The following is a 21490-nucleotide window of genomic DNA, read 5'->3' on the forward strand; positions in this document are numbered from 1 at the left end:
CGGCAGAGGGCGTCGCCATCAGTGTGAGCTCTGTTTTCAGAACTGGGCTACAGGTCATCGCCTTGATGCTTCACAAAGAACAGCAGAAACAACAGCAGAAAGGCCTTATGATCGAAGGTAAACACTGAGAAGCAGTGAGGGGGAAAATTACATGGTACATTACATATTTTATTTTTCCATACTTACCATAGACGCGTATTGCACTTCTCTTGTGTTGCAATAGTGTAATGTAGGACTGAATTTTTCCTCATACAATTTACAGCTTATTTATTTTTATTTATTTATTATTATGTAATTATTATTACGAGTATTATTATTATCGCTGTCGTGTCAATACACGTCATAAAGGATAAATCTGCGTCAGGCATGTCTTAATTGTGTTTATTGAGCCGTTAATTTAGTTTATTTTAAGACTTATTATTATTTATTTCAATGTAATAAAGCCCGCGTGGAAATTAGCACTAGCTTACCTAAACATATAGCATTTTTTCCATGTGTTCAGTGCTCCTCTATTGTCTCGCCTGTAGCTATGTATGCTAGCCATTTTAAAATAAGTAGATATCAGTGATGCTCTCGTGCAGCGTGACATGGAAGCATCGCACAGTCCCATCAGCAGCCTGTAGTTACAGGCTACAGTTAAAAAAAAAAAAAATCACAGATCATTTATCTTATTTTTCCATTCAACATTTTATTAACTTACAAAACCTGTAACGCACATGTAAGCTAATACACAGGCTAAAGAAAAAATACATGTAATTCTACACTGATTGTTGCACTGCAGATAAAAACAGCATTAGATCAGTTGCTTCTGTTCCTGCAAAATAAACAAAGTACAGGTCCGTCAGTTTGATTCTTATTTTTAATATGAATATTGTTATAATTATCGGTTCCATTCTCTGACCGGAAGATGGATGCCCATGGCCCGTTTTGGCCTCCTTGGTGCAGGACAGGGCGGCTGTTATCACTCTGATCGCCAGGTGCATCAGCTGAAAGGAGACAGCAGCTTCCACTGAAACAATACACAAAGAGCGAGGAGGCACGAGATGCTCATCTGTTTCACTATACTGCGAGAAATATAACAGTTCATGATAAATAAAGAACAGGCTATAGATAGATGTTTTTAGCCCAGGTATTTTTTCCCTCTCGCTTCAATATTTCTAAGGTTTTGTTGTTGTTGTTTTGCTTAAATATTACGCTAGCATGGACTATTTTCTGCATAAAGCGAGTGATAAAATACATGAATTAATAAAAAAAATAGTTACTAATCATTATTATTGTTTATTTTATTATAATTACCCTTGTTGTTATTATTGTTGCTATGTCATTGCATTGCAGCTCCAGTGTCTGTAAAATATCATTTTTCTGTCTCTCGTCTTTTGACGCTCGGTTTCCTCGCTGTGTGTGTGTGTTGTTATTGGACTGTGTGCAGCGCACTGTACTCTGCTCCAATCGCATCCCAATGGCGCTGAATGGGGGAAAGAAAAAAGTGTAGCCATGCATGCAAGAGTGGGAGGATCCACTCGCTTCAATCTCGATCTCAGACTTTTGCAGCGACAGGAGCACAAACCAACCAACCGCCTGCGTTACCTCCAAAGAGTTACAGCCGGCTGGGACATCTACACACACATTCTGCTTTAGATATTTTTGTGGGGATTTGTTGTCAACTTTTTCTTCCTCGTCTCATCCTTGACAAAAGTGTGATTCCGTGAAGAAACCCCACGCTCTCTCCCGTCGGCTTGAGGACGAGAAGATAGAGCTTCCTCAGTCTCTAATCATAACAGGTGACTGTTCAGAGACTTTTACACCTTTATTGTTTGCTTTCTGTCTCTCCACGCTGCTCTCACACATCTGGGATTTGTGTAGCCGGCTTACACTGTCTTTACTTTAGCACTGTTCCGAGCTTTAAAGCCGACTTTTTTTGCATTTCTTCCACTTAAGCTCATTTTCTATTTTTCCTCCTCCGAGCTGCAGGCTGAGTGTCACGCGGAACTCAAACGGTTTCAACAGGTTTCCAGCTCGTCCTTTTTACGCTCTTCTTCCTCCGCACAGACAGACAGGCAGCCTTTGTGGATTTTTCCCCCTCCTCTGAAGTCTGACTTTATTCGTCTTCTTATGGATATTGCAACAGGTCTGGTGTCACTGGAGCGCCTCTCCGTAGGAGAACAGTCCGAGACGTGCATCATGCTGGACGGCATAAAAATTGAAGATCATCCCCTGCGATCGGGACAGGCCACGCTCGGAGTCATGCTCGGTGAGGCTTTTATTCTTTCACAAAACTCAGAAAATCAGCCTAAAGTGTGAACACTACACTTCTGTTCCTGCCTGCATGTCATTACTGTGCATGCACGCCCACTGCTGATTGTGTTTCCTGACAATTACGCACGTGAAAACCGACAAAAGTTCCTTTTTACGCATAAAAATTGGGGGGGGGGGAAGCAGAGATCATGATGAAAAATGTAGTTTTATTTTCATGCAGTTGTCAAGGAAACTCACCCGTAGTGATCCAAGTATTCTAAAGGCTGAATGAGTGATGTAATCTGCAGGCCTTGTTGGGGAGAAAATATTAAATTCATCCATTATAATCTGCAGTTTTTATTTAATTAAACACCTTAAACCTGCATGTATTTATCCAAGAAGCCAGTGCGTAGATGTTTAACGCTTTACAGTATTTTAAACCACATTACTGTGTGTGATTCAGGCCTTTTCTCTTCCATTTTTCCTCCGCCGTTTTTCCAGGCAGCGACTGTCATCATCCCTCCGTGTGTGAAGGATGCCAGCGTCCCATCTCCGACCGCTTCCTGATGAGGGTCAACGATTCCTCATGGCACGAGGAGTGTTTGCAGTGCACCGTGTGTCAACAGCCTCTCACCACCAGCTGTTACTTCAGAGAAAGGAAACTTTACTGCAAACACGACTACCAACAGTAAGCACAATATCTGCTCCTCTTCCTTTCTCTCTCTCTCTCTCTTCTTGCATTTCTTCAGATGGCGCTGGTTGGTGTGCAGTGATTTGAGAAAAAGACATTGTGATGGCTTTGGCTGGCCTGGAGGCCTTGTGTGTGTGTGTGTGGACGTGTATATGCGTGTGTGTATGTGTCATTCAAAGTCTGGAAAGTCTTTCAGCTTGTGTGAAGTCTTATTTGATTTTACAGGATTTAATCAGGTGTAAAAAATATTCATACCAACATGGAGGTATGATACAAATTAACATGTTAATATTGCTCGTTCAGCCGGAGTGTAATATTGACGTTTTGCGTCCTGCAAATTGTAGAATCAATTATAAATATTTAATAAAAACAGGAAGAAGTAGAGTTACAATTAAGTATTTAACAAATGTGAATTCTGTATCAGAGGAATGGAAATGTGTGCAGCAGAGAGCTCACGCTGTCTGCAGGACGCTCGCATTAGCGCTCATATATTACTGACATATGTGTGTGTTTTTTATTATTGTCACAGTGGCCCACGATATTTTCCACATTTGTTTCCGCGGAATCAGACTGTTTATATCAAAAAAAGGATGTGGTGCCTCTCAGGCCCGAGAGTGTGCAGGCGTGCAGTATCGGTTTTTATTCCGCTCTCTATCATCTGTGTGTATTTCTATTTCCTGGCTGCGTCCTGTGCCACCTCCACTTCATGTTCAATCACAATATGCAAAGTTATTTTTTTTAATATATGTATATATGGATGGTGACCAACAGCGCAGGCTACGTTTTAATTTCCCGAGAAGCACAAATGCATTTATTTTGAAAATCTAATCCATCGACTGCCTTAAATGTCATATTAAATCTAGCTTCCTTTAGCTCCTTCCGGTATAATATTTTACCGTTTTCTTGACTTTATTTTAATTTTTTTCTCGACTATCTTTATTCTTTTTATTTAGCCTTTTAATGTTATTAAATATGACGTGTTTTAGCACGCGGCGCAGGAAGCATGGCAATCATTTAACGCAGAAATTAAAATATATATCGGCGCTTTATATGAGTTATACTTACCTGCTAGCTAAACATGCTAACGTAAATTTAGTTTAAAAAAATAATCAGAACTTAAGGCATGTGCGCACGCGCGAATCACGCACGCACACATAATGCCTTTAAATAATTTTAAAGGTATAAATAATTTAGTATTAAATAGCAGAATAACTTCGAAAGTAATTTCGGTCTTACTCTGTGATAGTGTGATTACAGCAGCAGACTTTAATATTAAATAAAGCTGCTAATTTAATAATTTACTCTGCCAAAATTAAAGCAACACTATGAATAAATAAAAACAGCATTATTAATATTGCAGCTGCTAAAAATAATAATTGTCTAAATAACAGATACATAATAATAATGTAGGAATTGTCCCCCTGTGCTTATTGTTTTATATTGAATTACAATAAAGTTTTAAATTCTGAATTAGGCCTTTGACAGGAGGAAGCATGTCAGCCATTGTCCATGGAGTGAGATAAATTAGTAAATTTAATTAGTGAATTATCACATAAAAGCAGCAGATAAAGTGAGTCAAATATTGTAAGAGGAGAAACAACAATGCTGAGGGTGGCTGTTTGGCCTGTGAGGACCCTGGGGTGCTCCTGTGTTTCTCATCGCATGAGCGCTTTTCATGCTTGTCACTACATTTTCAGCTTTTTGTGTGCGGCCTTTTTAACAATTCTACTTCGATTACCGGCGCATTATGGCTCTCTGCTAGATACCTCGCAAGCAACAAAGAGTTACATCTATTGCCATGCGTGCCATTCATCCGGCTCTGTGACAGGAGTGTAGTCGGCTGATAACAATGGAAAAATTCATAGCGGTAACTCTGGGATACCGGAGTCACGGCGTCACGGCTCAGAGGTGGCTGGAAGCTGAGGGAAGGATCTCTTTCTCAGGCCTGTTGTAGCACCGAGCACTTGTAGTTTTTTTTAGTTAGGCTTGTGCAAAGAGAAAAAGACACAGAGATAGAAAAGAAAGATATATTTTGACTCCAAATAATTTCTGCAATGCCCATTTCTGGTGCACAACCCCTTCTTCTCCTCTGCTACATTTGCTAATTTGAATGCTGTGTGAGCTTGTGTGGCAAGCCGGATCCCCCCGTCCAAACACAACAACCTGCTGGGCGACGGCCTGCTCTCACACTCTCTTATCCATCACATCTTTTAATTCCTCACCCTCCTTCTCACACTTTTTTTTGTGTGTGTTAAACGCTAGCTGCAGGCTGCCTCCCATCACGCAGACACAAGTATCTCTTTTTTTTTTTGTTTATTCCGTTTGCATTGATGGGATACTTAAGGATGTAATTGGCACCTTTTTGACTTTTATGACACCCATTTAAGATGCATTTGTCAGCCCACAAACTGCTCTGGGCTGTGAAGAGAGCTCCTTGCCTTACAGAGGTCTTCGTGCCTAATTACATTCCTACAGCAACTGATTCATGCCCCGTAATCAGCTCTCACTGGCTATAATAAATCAAGGGATTGGCAAGCAGTCTTTTTTGGCACCTTTGGAACAGGTTTAAGTGCAGACGGGGGAAAACAATTGTGTACTGTGTTATTAAACCTCCCACCAACACAGTTCAACACATCTCGCTCCATATAGTGCAATTATATAGTAACAAGATTGGATTTTATTAGCGTTTATCCCATATGTTTGCCTCCTTCTACGCCACGCGGCTGACCTGTGTTTATCCCCGCTTTGTGGGTGTTTTTGTGAATGAGGAGAGTTTTAGATTTAAGGCCCTGAAAGTAAATCAAATGCACAGATGTCAGGCGCATTTTCCAGAGGGGACAATAAAATATAATGCATGCTAAAAGAGGTGAAACTCGGCAATATAGTGCGGCCTTTTGCAAACATTTCAGGGCGAGTTTGATAAAAATTGAAGGCAAAAAGGCAGAGCTGTCAGCTGGACGGCAGCCATAGCCGTAGAGGAGGAACAAGCTCGAACGAGACGGGCGGTATGTAAAAGGTAGAGTGGAATTACACCACCCCGAGAGAGTTTGTTGTGCCCTGGTGTTTGGAGGTCAATTATACATCATTAGAAAGAGGGAGATCTTCTCCCCGGGGAGAGCTCTCCTCTAACCGAGCAGATGCTTTGAAAGGAGAGGTGTAATAAGGCCTATCACTGGACAACACCCCTGTAATGGACTGCCTTGTTAGAAACAGCCACGGGCTCCATCTATAAAAAACTAAACATTAACTAAATATATAATACAGCTGCGTTTGGGTCCTGCTGATGCATACCAGTGCAGATTTTTTTCCACGCTCTATAAAGTTTTACTGTCCGCCTAAATGTTATTTTAAACTGTTGCATTTGTAACGTATCCAAACACACCAGCATGCAGATTTTTTTTTTTTTGTCCTATAATTTTTAATTCACGTGCCGTAAGCAGAATGAAATCGAGGTCAGGGTAGTATGAGTAGTAGGAAAACACAGCAGTGATGAAGCCATAAAAAAAAAAAAAAAAAAGAAGCAGAGCCCCCAGAACCTGTCTCACCTCCCCGTGCACGATGCTGGACGATCCCCCGGTGTGCTGAGAGCTGCTTTTTAGAAACTGTTTGGAGTGCCCTCCTGTGAAATTGTTGTTTTTTAATTAGCTGTGCTTGGGACTCTGCAGCTCGAGTGTGTGTGTGTGTGTGTGTGTGTGTGCTGGAGAGATGCTGACTGCTGGCTTTCTGTGTTAGCTCTCCGAGTGTGTGTGTGTGTTTTACTCACTCTAGGACACTCCCGCGTGGCCTGGCACTTTGTGAACGCTCATATGCACACCCAAAACAAAACAAAAGAAGTGAGGATGTAGTTTGTGTTGTCAAAGCAGCCGGGCAGTTGTGCGGTTAATTAAAGATCGTCCTCAGTCCTCAAAAGCAGCAGCTCTGTTCTCTGTGTGTTCCCTTTGTGCAGGACTTTCTAACTTCTCCTACACTTTTTTTTTAAATTCTCCCTAAAAAGGACAAAAAGTAGTCTTTAGCCACCGCTCTTGGGTAAATAAAAGAGGACCTCTACAGAGAGACAAATCTAATGTTAGAAACACTAAGCCGGATAATATTGCTTCAGCTTGCTGGGATTTTTAGTGCTCGGCGAGGAGCTGGCTGAAGCTGGCCCCGCTCCTCTGTAAGGAAGTATTGGGTTTTATGTCAACATAGCTCGGCCTGTCCCTGCAGCATACGAGGATGCATCATCTGTCATCTCATCGCTAACCGTTCCACCCACCCACCCCACGTATTTACCTCTTAAAGGACCTGTTGGAGTCGTATTTATTTGCATCTGCAGCTACATCTTGAATCTCTTTCCGGTTCCCACAAATAGCTCTTTGCACGATAAATATTTGATTCAAACATATCGTTTTACTTGTGTGTATGAGTAGTGCTGTTATAAATTTCACACCCGATTCATGCATAAAGGGTTTAAATACTCTGCTGTTTATATTCTCTGCATGTTTCCTGCAATGCAGCCAGTAAATCTGAAGTATTATCAGGTGATTTCATGACGGTTTATTTTTGTAAAGGCATTTCCGCTGTGTGTTTTAACAGAAATGAGTGGGTGTGTGTTAGAAGGAGGGGGGGGCTATAGGCATACTAGTGCAGCAGTTGGAGCACAAAGCACTTTGCAGGACGCTCTGGGAAGCCGCAGAGGCTCAGCCACGGTAATGCCCATCACCACTTTAGAGGCCAGACTGGTGGCGAGGGATGTGGAGCGAGGTCTCTGCGGCTTTGTGTGAGGGAGCCGTAGTGCCGGGGAGGAGAAGGATCTGCACAGGGATCTGCCTGGTGTGCTCACATTACACTGGATGATAGCAGAGGGGTGCAGGGGAACTCAAGCATGCAATTTGTTGGTAGCCACAATTTAACCTCATCTCCTAAAGCCGGCTGTTAGGCAGCCAGTGGGACATGTCAGTCAATCGGGAATGCTAATCAGAGACGGTGGAGAGAAAAGCCATCGGCCTCGGCGGCGTACTGATTTTCATTACTGGCTCCAAGTCCTCGGGCCTTCAGGTTTATTTTCACAGCATGACAACTCTTCATAACAAAAAGGAAGCCTACCACAAACCATTAAAGGCAATTTACAAATTAGATTTTGGCTAAATCTGCGAAATACTATAATCGGCTTTTTAAAGGAGGCAGCCGAGAAAGACACACACTCAGCGAATGTTTTCTATTTCAATTTGCCAGATTACATGTTTAAATCAGGAGAATAAGAACATTTTAAAGCGGCTGGAGCTTCGCTAGCGCTCCATTTTTCATTTCAAATAACATTTACGGCGTGTCTGCGGCTACAAAATAATTTCTGCTTCATTTTTTAATTTAATTTCAGATGTGTTTGTCTCATTTTGCCCCCCGCTCTCTGGAAGTAGCCCACGCTTGTTTTCTCCAGGCGGCCCCCCGGTCGAACGCGCATGAGAAATTGAGACATGGCCTCTGCTGCTGGCTCGCGGTATCGCTGCTGGCCCCAACTGTGTATACGTGATCCCACTCTGGAATGTTTTTCCAACACGTAGGCTTTTCGCAGATACACTAGAGAGGACTGGCATCATAGTGGCAAGTGCTGCATTCAGACTGTTGTGTGCCCAAGGCTTACTCTCACACTCACGTCACACATTCTAGCTCTACATGGGAATGGGCAGAGCCGTGTGTTTGTCTACATACACCCCAGGTTTTTGTGAGGGTGTGGGCGCATGTGTATGACTGTGTGTGTACACTTGCTTCCTCTCTTCTTTCTTTGTCTCTCATCTAAGCTCTTTCCCCTGCCTCACATTCACCCTGCGTTTTAAAGACACATTTCAGCGCCTCGTTTTAGCTGCTGCATGAAAAATTTGGCTGTTTTATAGATTTGTGTTCAGATACTGAATTTCTTTGTCTTTTTTTTTTTTACCCCTTTTAATCTTCATCAAATGAGATTAGCCCCCCAAATACCGGTATTCCTGCCCAAAGTGACTGACAGAGATTTGCACTTTTATCATTAAGTGTGACACTAAGCTGGTCGGAGCTTTGTCTTCAATGGAGGGTCTGACGGAAACGGGGGCTCCTAATCCTTTTATTTGTGTCAGGCCCAGAAAAGGGGGAAGAATGGGGCCGGGGTGGGATGGGGCTGCAGAATGCCACGGCCCTTAGTCCCCCCTCCAGACCCCGGCCTCCACAGCCAAGTGAGCATGAGACTCATCTTATGTGGTCTATGCACTCGAGCGGACGCGTACACACTCAGGCGCACACATTTGTGCATCTACAGTATGTTGAAATGTTTGCTCAAGCACATGCACACAACCACAACCACATGCATATGTTCACCTTGTTCTGCGCCCAATCAGACGCACACATCTTAGAAGCGCGTACCTGCTCTCAGAAGAGCATGAGTCAGTGTATGAGTGCATGGATCGCAGTAGCAGGAGGTTGAGTCTAGGATGAGATTAATAAAGTTTGCCGGTTCCCTGGTCGAGGTCCAACGCTAGGCTTTTGTCCGCGGCTCACATCGGGGTTGTGGGGCTTCAGCTCCTTTTGTGTGTGCACCCTCGTGGTAATCCATCTCCAGCGGGAGTCCCCTGGGGCACTTTATTTACTCATTCAACTGTTTGGAAGTCTGTTAGACTGCAGATCAGATGCAGTGAAACCAATGTGATTACTTTAACCAGCACTTCCAGATTCCTGCCCAGCGTCTCCTCTCGCTCTGAGCTGGTGTGCTCTGCAGGTGGGAGGGAAGGTCCGCGCGGCTCATCCCTCTCTGTCTGTCCTGTTTACCGGCCTGAATATTGGAGGGCCAGTCCAATATTCTGTGTTATGAAAATTCCGCCTTCGCTTCTGAGCCTCCTGTGCCCACACACTGCAGAGCTGCTTTGATTCTTTCATTATCCGCGTGTGTTTGACTTTGTTATTTCCTCCCTTGCATCTCCAAAATACAAGTTCCAAATCTGGCGGCTGACTAAATTTCTGCATTTGTCAGGTCTCTTTCCTCGCTAGATCATAATTCAGCTCTATAGCAAGTGTGGTGTCACAGTGTAAAAACTAACATCTATGTTTTATTGCAAACAATGAGAGGGATTTGGTTATCCATCCATCAACATAAACCCAGAGCTATGTATTTGGGGCTAACCCCCGTGTTAAACCGTTGCAGGCTGTCAGGCTCTCTGAATTTACTCTCCGTCTCTTCCCGCTGGTGCAGCTGGGGAATATGGTCGAAATCAGCTGCCAGGACCGGCATCCACAGCCAGAGCTCCCTAAACTCGCTGTTTAGAACCAGCCGCTGATTGGTGATGGCTGTCTTGGCAAGAAAAATAACCCCCGTATGAAAACACTGCAGATTGGGTTTCTACACGTCTGACCGGCCCCCCCACGGCAAGCCAGCGTGATTTGTGCATGAGGTCCCGTGACCCATGGAAGCTTCAAAAAGCAACGAGGGGAAATATTTGGATGATCCTGATGGGGGTGGGGGGGGGGGGGGGGGGTGGAGACGTGGGAGGGGAGGGGAAGGTGGAGATGACGGGGGCTCGGTAGGAGCAGGGCTGAGCGGCGTAAGGCGAGGCAGATGTGGAGAATCTGCAGTGATGACAGGGGAGTGTGTGTGCGGAGAAGACCACTGACCCATCTTGGATTCTTGCACACCCACCACCTCCACCTCCACTGGTGTCCCTGAGGACGGCTGATAACACAGACATCATGTTCTGCATGAAAAAAGGTGGCAAACAGAACAGAGCTTGAAAGAGGCATTTTATCATCAGGCAGCATGCCATGATACCGATCGTCTGTACCTCACCCCCCTGCTGCACACCCCCGATCCCCTCTCCCTTTACCTTTCCTCTGCTGGCTCCGTATTAATATTTCCCAGAAAAGCTCCGACGATACGTCTTCTCGGGAAATTCCACGAGTCCTGAACGCTGCAAAATGATCTGGTGTCTATGAAAGGGATGGATGGATGAGGGGATAAAACATAACGATTTTTCGTGTGTTTCACAGCGCGCGCTCTGGATGGAGACTTCTGTTCTCTCGCTTTGATAAGAAAAATGCGTCGCTGCAGGTAAAGGCAGCGTTGTTTTCCCCATTCATCTAAATTCTCTCCTCGAGCCGATAGTATTGTTTGATTCAACCTCATAGCACATTATTTATGCACAGAGTCTGCCTCTGGGGTCACTTCAATGGGAACCCCACTGAACAGAAATAGCAGTAGTAGCTGAGGCTTCATGCGAACACAAACTCAGCCTTTAAGAAAGCAAAGCAGCCCCAATCACTCTTTGGCCTCTATGCTTGTCGCTGGCCTCCCTCTGAGAGTGGGTGGGTCGGCTGACCCCCGGGGTGTCTGTCTGCCTTAACGCCGGCCCTGCACAGGGGGAGAGTCGGCCCTGCAGGCCGGAGTCGTGCTCTGAAACCAGAGCTCCAAAGTTGTGTTGTGATCCCAGCTGGAGAGACAGCTCTGGCTCTGAGCGGAGCCCTCTCGCAGCGTGCGGCCGGGGTCACCGCTGGCCTCTCAAGCCTTCATCGCTCCACTGTGCTCCTGCGCCGCAAAGAGCAGGACGCCGTTATTTATTGACCGGCACTCTTCAGTCCGTCTAAGACTCGCAACAAATATCGGAGAAGTGAAGTTTTGATGAGGTCATGTTATCAATTACTTCTGGCTCGGGAGGTTAAACTACACGAAAATGTTGGTTCTGCTTTAGCAATTTTCCGAGATGAATGTTTCACATGACTCGTGCTGTCAGTGAAAGCACTCGCACAATGAGGCCGTCATCTGTTATGTCTGTGTTGGACGGTTTCACTCTTTAATCTGTAAAGTAACCAGAAAATCTGGTTTCAGGAAAAAATGGCACTTTGAGTGTTTGTGGTGTGAACGTGTCTTCATGTCGCTCTTAACACACCATGTTTATCTCCTGGCTCACAGGTTCCAGCTTTACTTTGCATTTAAGCGTGTTTTTTGCATTCCTGCGTGAATGTGCTCGCATGTGTGCAGCCATATGTGTGTGTGCAGTGGGTCTGTCACTAGGCCAAGCGTTGGACACGCTGTTGGCAGGCGACAGTCTGTGGATTCTCCTCTTGAGGCAGAAAGCGGTGCGTGCCACCCAAACCACCAGCCACCCCTCCGCCCCCCCCCCCCCCCTCCACCCCTCTCTATCATCAGCAGACCGGCCCTCTCCCTGCTCTCCTTGCTCTCCTTTTCCTGGGCCCCAGAGCCTGGGCTGTGGCCTGTGGATGAGTGCTACATCCTGGCTGTCAGCACAGGGGTTAGCTGGGGATTGGCCTGTGGTGGAAGCGCAGTATCAGGCCCTGTCTGTCAGCTCCTCGTTCCACTTCCTCCCGCCCCTCAGCGCAGGCTGCCGTCAGTGGCACAAACACACGGCGAGCTGAGACTCAGATCTCTGGCTTGAAAATGAAAGGATCACCCTCAGAATAGGCATATTCATAGCCATGCCAATGAAAAGAGGCCGTTTAAAACCCTTAAGTGCTCGGGTGTTGTGTTTTTAAACAGACCGCGAAAGCTTTGACAGAGGGTTTACTATTTCACCCAGTATTTCATTTCAGGTACTGTTAACTGTCGCTCTCTGACTTCCGAGGAACGACTACTCACCCACAGCGTGTATCTGCATACAGTTACAGCTCACAGATTTTTTTCTGGAAAGACCCTTTCACATGGATAAGACTGATAAATGTTGCAAAATGTCGTTTTATTTTAGGTCCTGGGTTTGACTGTACCGTGCTCAGAATTTTTTTGTCGTATCAAATTGGTAAATACGAAGCTTTGTTAATTTGTTCCTTCTTGTTTTTTAAACTTAAACTGCTTTATTCGCTCTTTTGTCCCAGTTTTAATCATTTGTTTAAGAGAGGAAACCTCCGCAGATAAATTGCCCCCAATAAAACCCTTGTAAAGCTCTTTGAGGTTGTTCCTGCATCTCTCTGTGTTGATAACAAAGCTAGAAAACAAAAGTTCAGATAGGTGACAAAATGTGAGTCGACTAAGCGTCTTATCGACTGATAATTTAGTCATAGATTTTCAAGATCAAGATTCTGATTCGTGCATCTCCACCATACCTTCACTGCGTCTTTGTATCACATTATCTGACACACACAGGTACATACATGTTAACACACACATGCCCGCACATCTGTCCTGCACATGGTAGCAGGCAGGCTTACACATGTCGGAGGATTTGCGACTATAATCAGATTAATTGGTCCATCTCTCCTTGGAAACGTCACATACACACATGAAGGCCTCTGGTAGCTTTCAGCTGGATGCTTCGTACACTAACCAGAGGCCAGGCAGCAGGCGCGGGGTCGGCAGGGTCACAGCACGCTCCCTGGCATCAGCATCTCTTTATGGCTTACATGTTAGGAAAATTATTACAGCCTCGTTCTGTGTGACAGAGAAGGAATTTCTATCTTTTCCTCCTGAGAGTGCCGGCTTATTTAGGCGGCACTTTCTTTTAGTTAGATTTGACACAGAGAGAGTTTTTTTTTCCACAACGTAAACATGAAGGTTGGTGTAGCTTGGCAGAAGCCTCGGCCTCTTCAAAGACAGTAGCAAAACATGCTTGGCCTTTGCGATGTATTATAAGTGCATTAACCACAATGCAAGCAGGTTCAGTGACTCGGAACGCAGTGTTTTTCTTATTGCCCACAAGTATGTCTATGTGAGGGACTATCTACACACATGCTGCCATCTGTGATTTTATCATTGTCATTGGACTAACTATTATGTCTAATGTCTTTCTTTCTCCCTTTGTCATCTACCATTAAATCATTTGCACTGTTTGCATGTATTTTAGTAATTTATATGTGTTGAGGGCAACCAAAGGTTCATCATAACTGGCAGTAAACAGTGTTAAGGGTCATGTCACGGTGCCTTAGATCAGTGTTTCCAAACCAGATGTAGAACAACTTGTACTTGTAGGGGGTTCTTACACAGTTTCTAAGGGTACTTGGGTTTGTGGGAGGATTGTGGAGTAGCATGTGACATAAAAAAAACTAGTATCAAAGGAGATGAGACGGTCAAATCACAGGTGAATGAATACAATAGATAGCTAATTGTAAATAAACAGTTGAAAGAGATTGTTTAATGGATAAACTGTTGAAATAGCTCAAAGAAATAGATGCATTAGCCTCGTAGCTAAATGGTCGAAATAGGCTAGTTAGCTAAAAGTTATGGGCTAATGGTTAAAATAGCTAGCTTAAAGCTATTGATAAATAGCAGAAATAGTTAGCTCAACGTTATGGATACATGTAACAATAGCTAGCTAAACGTTATGTATACATGTAACAATAGATAGCTAAACATTATAGATAAATGTAATAGCTAAACATTATGGATGTAATGTAACAATAGCTAGCAAAAAGTTATGGATAAATGTAAAAAAAAATAGCAGTGTAACATTATGGTTAAATGGCTGAAATAGCTAGCTAACAGTAACAGACACACATTTGGAAAAAGTAATAGCTTAATGGCTGAGATGCCGGGTCGACTACCTTAAGTTGTAGCACAGAAGCTATCTCAACCAAACCATCCCAAACATTGACTGGATTAACTGGATGAAATTATATCCTCACATTTGCTTTTATGTTGGTTGTTTTGTGTTTTTATTATGTTAAAAATTGAAAAGAGCCCATTACAAAGATGTTCATGACCCGTTACTTGAGTTCAGGACTGCAAATGTGTCTGACATAAAAAAATCTGTTGGGAACCACTGAGTTAGGGGGCAGAAATGTGATATTTATGCTCACAAGCATCAACTTCCTCCCATAAAATAATGGTAGGGGAATGGTTTTATGAATTTGTTTAGTGTCAGTTATTTTATCCGTCTCCAAATAGCAGTGGGATGTGGTTTACCAAATCAGTAAAAATTTATATAGTGTTTGTTAAGCTGTCGATCACAAAAAGACAAAATCAACCTTCACATTCTTCTTTGTGATTGTCCAAATTTTCTGTCCGCCTGCTCTGCTTCATGTGGTAAACCCTGCACTGCTGGCACTTAAGACCAGCGAAACTACCCATAAAAAACGTATTTCACAAATTCGGTTTCGCCCCGCTCTGGTTTTTTCACACATTCTGGCGCTAATAAGCTCTGACACACCCTAAACAACCAGCCTCTCAAAGAGTACATCTAGTGTGGAGCGGCGGTTTGGTGTCCTGGGGAAGCCTGTGGTTCTGGAGCCAGAGTAGGAGTCATGCCCTGCCGTCCCACAGAGATGACAGGAAGATAAGAAAGAGAGGTGGCCTCTCCGCACAAAAACACCCCACCAGGAACTAACCTAACCTGGGGGAGAACTGGAGGGCTTCGGGAGTCTTGTCAGAATCTATCCTTACTGGAAGCAAACACACTGAAAAAATAGTTTCCAGGAATGTTGCTCCAGTAGACATCACTGTAAGATGTTCTTGTGGTTTCACAAATATCCATATCAAGTTTATACTACAACAACATGCCGCTGTATGTCACAACTTTGGCTTTGTGACATGGCTTCTCCTAACCAACAGCCACAGACATAAAGGAGAAGAGGGAAGGGGAAAGGGGAGGGGAGGGGGTAAGTGCAAGCGACAGACTCTTGGCAGACGCAGCCCCTGCAGTTACAACTCAGAAAACCGCTTATAGTTTGCAATATTTGAGAAGGCGAAGTGAAAAGGTAGCCATTTCTCCTATAGACGATGCGTAATGAGGGAACCGTAGGGAGGGAGAAGCAGCGAGCGGTTCTGTGGAAGCGGCACTAACACAGGGATCAGCAGCATTAAAAGAGATTTACACCCCCAGCTCTTAAACAGTTTTCTTTTGCTCAATGGTTCCTCTTTTACAGATATTTCAAGGAAGTAATAAACTGCACTGACAAGCGTTCGAGTGTCTTTGAAACATCCCTCATGGGCAGCAGAGCTCCATCACTTCTATCACCGTGCCTTGGCTCGGGATCATTCTTTCTGCAGCAGTCAGCCTGTTTCTCTCTGTTAACAGCATTAAGCCTCGCCGGGATATTATGACCAGCTTGTTGTTGTTTATATCAAAGAAAAGTTGCGTAACTACCTTTACTACGTGAAGCATTACGATTTCCCTAAGGGTGACTCAGTTCAGCGTGTATCTGAGCGTTGCTCGCGCCGTGTGGTTAAGGCCTACAGACTGTTTTTCCTGACGGTTAAGTTCTTTTGAAGCTGTCTCACAGTGAGGCCCTGCACAGTGTAAGATGTCATACTCCCACTGCGCTGACCAACATGCTCTGTGGGCCTTCATGTGCCCATAACATTTAATGGTACTTTGGCAAATGCAAATGGAAAATCTTACTTTGCATAGCAATCACGTTCTGTTCTTGTCTTTCTGGTTGCTCTTTTTTTTTTAATCTACCATAATTATTCGTTTGCCTCTTTGATATAACAAGTATGAAGCCGTGGCAGAGAGAGACATGTGCATTATCTGCTAATTATTAAGATTAAGAGCGGGATAGATAAACCAGAACGAAAGGGAACATTTGTCTCGAGTAAGGCATGGTTTCCTACGGCGTTGATGTTTGTTGTCTCGCTGGGATAGCAGAACATCACAGAGGGTCCCTTTGGATCTGGACCCCGGGTTGCTTAGGTACTCAGGAGGAGGGGTGGGAGGGGGTTAGGTCATGCCGTGGCACGTACGCGTCTCAGTGTGAGATGAGGAAACATCTCGACCTCGCGCAGGTTCAAGAAGAAACAGCCTGCTTCTGATTAGTCGCTCTGATCTGCAGTGATAAACAATTCCTGTGGTCTCCTTCTCACAGAAACATCGCTGGCAACGACTGCGTGTTCACGGGTGGTTTGTGTGTGTTTGTATGTATGCTCAGACATGCAGGGTTTGACTGTGTGTGTTTAGTATCGCACCAAAAATAGCAAAGGTTTTGATATATCTGTCTGCTCGGATATGTGCATCATCGGTCTAGACTGACAGAAGAGGTGTGATTTGCAACCCAAAATATGAGGGTTGTGGTTGATTTCATTAACTGAAGTAACATATCCACATGTTAAAGAGCAGTAAAGACATGCACGATATGTCTCTATGCCCCCAACAGTCCGAATGCAGGAGATTTAAGACGTTTCCCTCAGAGACCCTGTTCCCTCAGTGCCCTTGCTGGTAACTGGCAACTTTATCTGCTCCTCCACTTCCGTGCAGATGCCTGGCATCGAGCCCCCAGGTGATAAAAACGTCTTCAGAAGGTAAGTGTTTACGGTGAGGATCCATAAGGTTAGCAGGATCAAAGCTCTGTTGAAAGGACATTAAGCAAAGACACAGGAGTTTAAAACAAAACAGCCAGTTAGTCATACGATCAGATTTAGAGAGCATGTCAAGGAGAGGCAGATTTCTTTATTGCTGTGAAAAACAGCCTCCATGTTTCGAAAAAACCAGCCTGGTGAAGTAAGAAGAACAATGGCTGCGAGGAAGGCAGGGGAGTGTTTGAGATTTCACACCACAAGTATACAGTGGAGGGTTTTTTTTGTGTTAGTTTCTCATCTTTGTCCAGGATGGAAATATGTCTCTGATTGGATGAAGATTGTGTTTGACTTTTTCATTCTCAGGGAATTTTCCCAGTTTGTGGAGGAAAGGCTCGGCAGCCCTGTGTCTCTGTTATGAGGAAAAGTTTTTTAGCATCAGACGAGAGGCTTGTGCACGGCTCAGCTTGGGCTCTCTCTGGTGCTCGTCGAGCTGGAAGGGCTGATTGAGTTGACTTTTTTTGGCTGGGTAGGTTCACAAATGCCCCCTGAATCCCCCGCCAGACCGTCACCTCAGCGCCAGACTATACCGAACGCTTGCTTCTTAGACGTAAAGGAGGTTAAATCATAATCTTGCATTTGTTTTTTTCCTTCTTCCTCAAATGTTGCCCTTTTATAATCCCTCTCTGCAGTGCTCGGACATGTTCTTTATTTCACTGTAGCCTGTAGGAGTCCTGCAGGAGTGGGAGTGGTGTACCACCCGGGCCTGCCATTCCCGTCCTGTCCACTCATTTGCTAGAGGCTACAGCTTTAAGTGGGAATTATTACTCTGGAGATAAGTGAGGAGATAAGCCGGCCCTTGCCTGCAAGATGTATGAGGTGTCTGGACACTGCGAGAAGTGCACCTGACCTGGAAATGAATGGTATGAAGGTACAAGTGCAGCGCGTCGACCTCCTTTTTCATGTCTTGAAACGCCTCAGATCATGATGGAGATATCAGAAGATGCAGATGTAGTTGAGGAGGTTTATAAGATCTGGTGTTTAGGTTAAAACAACAGTACTTTGTTTATTGTAGAGGAATAAGGGACAGTATAAGGGAGTGTATGAAAATGATTGACGTAGGGAGAGCGTGTTGAATCTTTTGTTTCGCTTTTTTTAAGATTCTTGTGCAAAGGAACATAAAATATCAGATTATTAAAAAAAACAATTCGGTAACTATCCCCCGTTTTTGACCACCCCCTCCCCTGCCTTATCATTTTTTGACAGTCCCTAAATATAAATTGTGAAAGCTGGACGACTTTAGCTGCTCTGCATGCAAATGCTCTGCAGTGTTCATGTCTAAAAACTTTATTTTCCTTAAGTAAATTATGAACAAATACAATTTTTTTTGGTTTTGCATTTGAGTTTTTTTGTCTCCAGAAAAAAAAAAAATCAGTTGCTGCCTCACGAAGGTGTGTGGGAGAAACATTCCTCCTGCTTGGTATGTTAATTCGCAGCTCCGGGGCCTGTACCAGCCGTCATTCTTTGAAGTTTCTCCTCGCGTTGCCTTCTCCCCATCAGGTGAACTTGTGGCCTCTTAGCATTTTTATTTATTAGACAATCCCTCACTTGTAAAAGATGATAAAGTTGACATTTTACAGGCAGCCGACGCCTTCGCACGTTGAGCAGAGCGCTTTGTTATACACCCCAACAAATTTGAGCTTTAAATTTGATGACACTTACATGCCAAAGGAGTTTGCTCATTGGACGGCTGCCAAAGCACTAAAAAAGAAGCCAGACCAGATCATTATGATCTTACAGTGTCAGTGAAGCAAAGTACTTACAGGATCATTGGGTATTTACCTATCTCTACCACTTCTTTGATTTACAAATCCCTTCAATCCATTTGATTCATTGTTGAAACGTGTCTCTATTCCTGCTGCACATTTCAGCTGGTTAGCTACCTGGAACAATTCCTCTCATCTGCCAGTATTTCTTTTTCTTCTTCTTCTGCTCTCAGAATCGTTGTCAGGCAGCCAGCTAATGTCCAAAAAAGGTCACCTGCTGTTATGATTGAAGCGAGCGCTGGTGCTTTGACCCGCCGCACAAAGAGTTATAGGTGGCCGGTCAGCTTGTCAGTCAGGTTGGGTGGTTTTTTAATCATTTCATCTTTGCTGGGGGGCTCTCCTGAGACCCCTGCAACGTTTAGCAGTCTGCGGCTCAGGACCCCGGGGCTCGTCTAAGCCCTGCCTGTATCCGTGCTGCCATTATTAGCTCTGCTCTCCAGAGCACGCCGCTCATCTCTCCCCCGAGAGGGCGGCTGAGAAATGAAGCGCGCTGCTGGCTGGGCGCGGCGAGCGGAGGGCCAATAGCCCGACATGGAACAGTAATTACTCCATTGATATTCCTCGCACAATAACACTGTCATCTCTCATTTGCATAACCTCGCTCGGGCTCGCCACAGCAGATGAATGCATATGATCTCGTCAGGAGGCTGCAGGAGGTTTTTTCGATGGCGTATGAGCGGAGGGGTTTTTCACCTCTTTCAGGTGCCAGTTTTGTTTCAAACACTCGGGATGAACTGTTTGATTCTGATTAGGGAAAGCACCTTTCTCCTGTGTTCTACACAGAGCTGTGTGGCTCAGCTGTCTTTGCGGTATTAGAACATAAACAACAGAAAGGGGAGAGAGAGGAGGCTGTGGTGTATCAGGTTTGTATCAGTGTGTGTGCATGTGTGAGTCCGCCTGAGAGAATGAGAGTGTGTTGAGGGGGTGGGGGGTGTCAGCGGATGTCATAGGGCCCTGTCTCAGTCCTCGGTTAATGGCCATTGGTCATAGGCTGTCTCCCCTTTATTTCTTTTGCTCTCCTGCTCTATCCTTCCAGGTCTCCCACTGGAGCAGCGCCCTCAGGCACCGCATCATTTATTGCTGTCAGGAGTCACAGGGGAGAGGAGGAGGAGGAGGGGGTGTAGGGGGGGGCGGAGGAAAGATGTGCTGCAGAGAGAAGCCAACGGAGGCGATGGGGAGAGGCAGGCACGCTAGACTGTCAAATCTCAGCCGTTGAATATTTAATGGAGCCTGGAGTGTTTATTTAGTTAGCCTGTCGATTTTTACCGCTCTGTCAATAGCGGCTCCCGTGTAGCCTGCTGATGATCTTTAGTGTCTCTTCCCCCAGGAGAGGCCAGGCACTAAATGCAATTATGGATTTTCCTGCACCGCAATGTGTTTGATATTTTTACTGATCTAATTTGCAATCTGGTAGTTTATTGTTTGGCATTTTAGTGGCGCTCAAGTGGCGAGGCAAATTTGATTTCCCCTCATAATTCTTTATAACTTCATTAATGCTGTTAGCACATTGGCACAGATCTTAAATAAAGCAAGAGAATCATCGCATGGATGAATGCATTCCTCATTTTATTGTCTCCATGCCCCATTCTTTTTACTGATTCTGGTTCTAATTAAAAATCATCCTAGTGGTGTGCTGTCTTTGTGAAATATGAAATCATAATCCCGTTTGAATGGCTCCCTTCACAGAGGCACGCGGATTCAACCGAACGCCCGGATCTGATGTGGGCAGAACGGAACAGAACCAAAACAACTTTCTTCCAGTGGCATTCGGCGTCTTCTGAGACAAACGAGCGCATTAGCAGCAGAGCAACAGAAGTAACAGAGGCAAAATAAAGCGGGTGATTGTCTCGGGGAGAGACGGCTCGCTTCCACGTGTTTCTGCAGAGCCGTAGGATTTCTAACCCTATGACGGATGTGTTAGTTAGAGGGGCAGCATTAGCCGTAATGCTGTTAGCATGTAGCCGTGTGAGTGATGTGCTAGTTAGATGCCCAGCAGTAGAGCTAATGGTGTTAGCGTGTTGAGCCTTCAGAGGGATGCAATCGGTTAGGCCGTGATGGATGAGTGTCGTGCCGCGGAGGCCTGCGAGCCTCCTCATTCGCCGAGCTGTCAGCCTCTTAAGTGGACGCGCACAATTAGCGCCGAAATCAGAGACTGCTTAATCTGATGCTCGGCTTAACGTTCGGCAGGAAAAATGGCTCATCTCGCCGGTGGTGAGTGAATGATGGCGGCTGTAAAAAGAAGAGTCAAAGCAGTGAAAGCGAGAAGGCTCTGATACGCATCTCTCTCATGCAGTCAGCGTACAGTAAGCAGTACACGACGCTGAAACCTGGTCTTGGTTGAGAAGGCACTGAAAGAGGAGAGCTTGATCCTGAAACACTACTTCCTCTCCCTTTCAGATTAAAACACAATCAACCCTAAACTCCTCCTTCAGAGGGATTAAGTGATCTTTAAGCCCTGCATGACTGACGGACGCCGTCATGTGTCAGAGAAAGAGGATTCCACCTCAGGTGTAATGAAGAGGGCACGCCTCACACTCGAAACACAAGAGAGCACGGGACATTTTCACG

The 21490-nt window shown here is 44.8% G+C and overlaps 1 protein-coding gene across 2 annotated transcripts in view; it reads left to right on the forward strand.

Annotated features, from left to right (window-relative positions):
- Window positions 1–2112: 2112 nt before the first annotated feature.
- The window catches only part of lmx1bb (LIM homeobox transcription factor 1, beta b), a 46177-nt gene continuing 26799 nt past the window's right edge, over window positions 2113–21490 (forward strand). For both annotated transcript variants that reach the window (XM_069683362.1, XM_069683363.1), the window contains exons 1-2: window positions 2113–2251; window positions 2737–2923. In XM_069683362.1, the coding sequence (XP_069539463.1) occupies window positions 2113–2251; window positions 2737–2923 (326 nt within the window). The remainder of the gene's footprint in view (window positions 2252–2736; window positions 2924–21490) is intronic.

Source organism: Semicossyphus pulcher, unplaced genomic scaffold, assembly GCF_022749685.1.
Source record: "Semicossyphus pulcher isolate SPU_LCO1_2020_fin unplaced genomic scaffold, fSemPul1.0.p SCAF_6, whole genome shotgun sequence".
Taxonomy (NCBI): domain Eukaryota; kingdom Metazoa; phylum Chordata; class Actinopteri; order Labriformes; family Labridae; genus Semicossyphus; species Semicossyphus pulcher.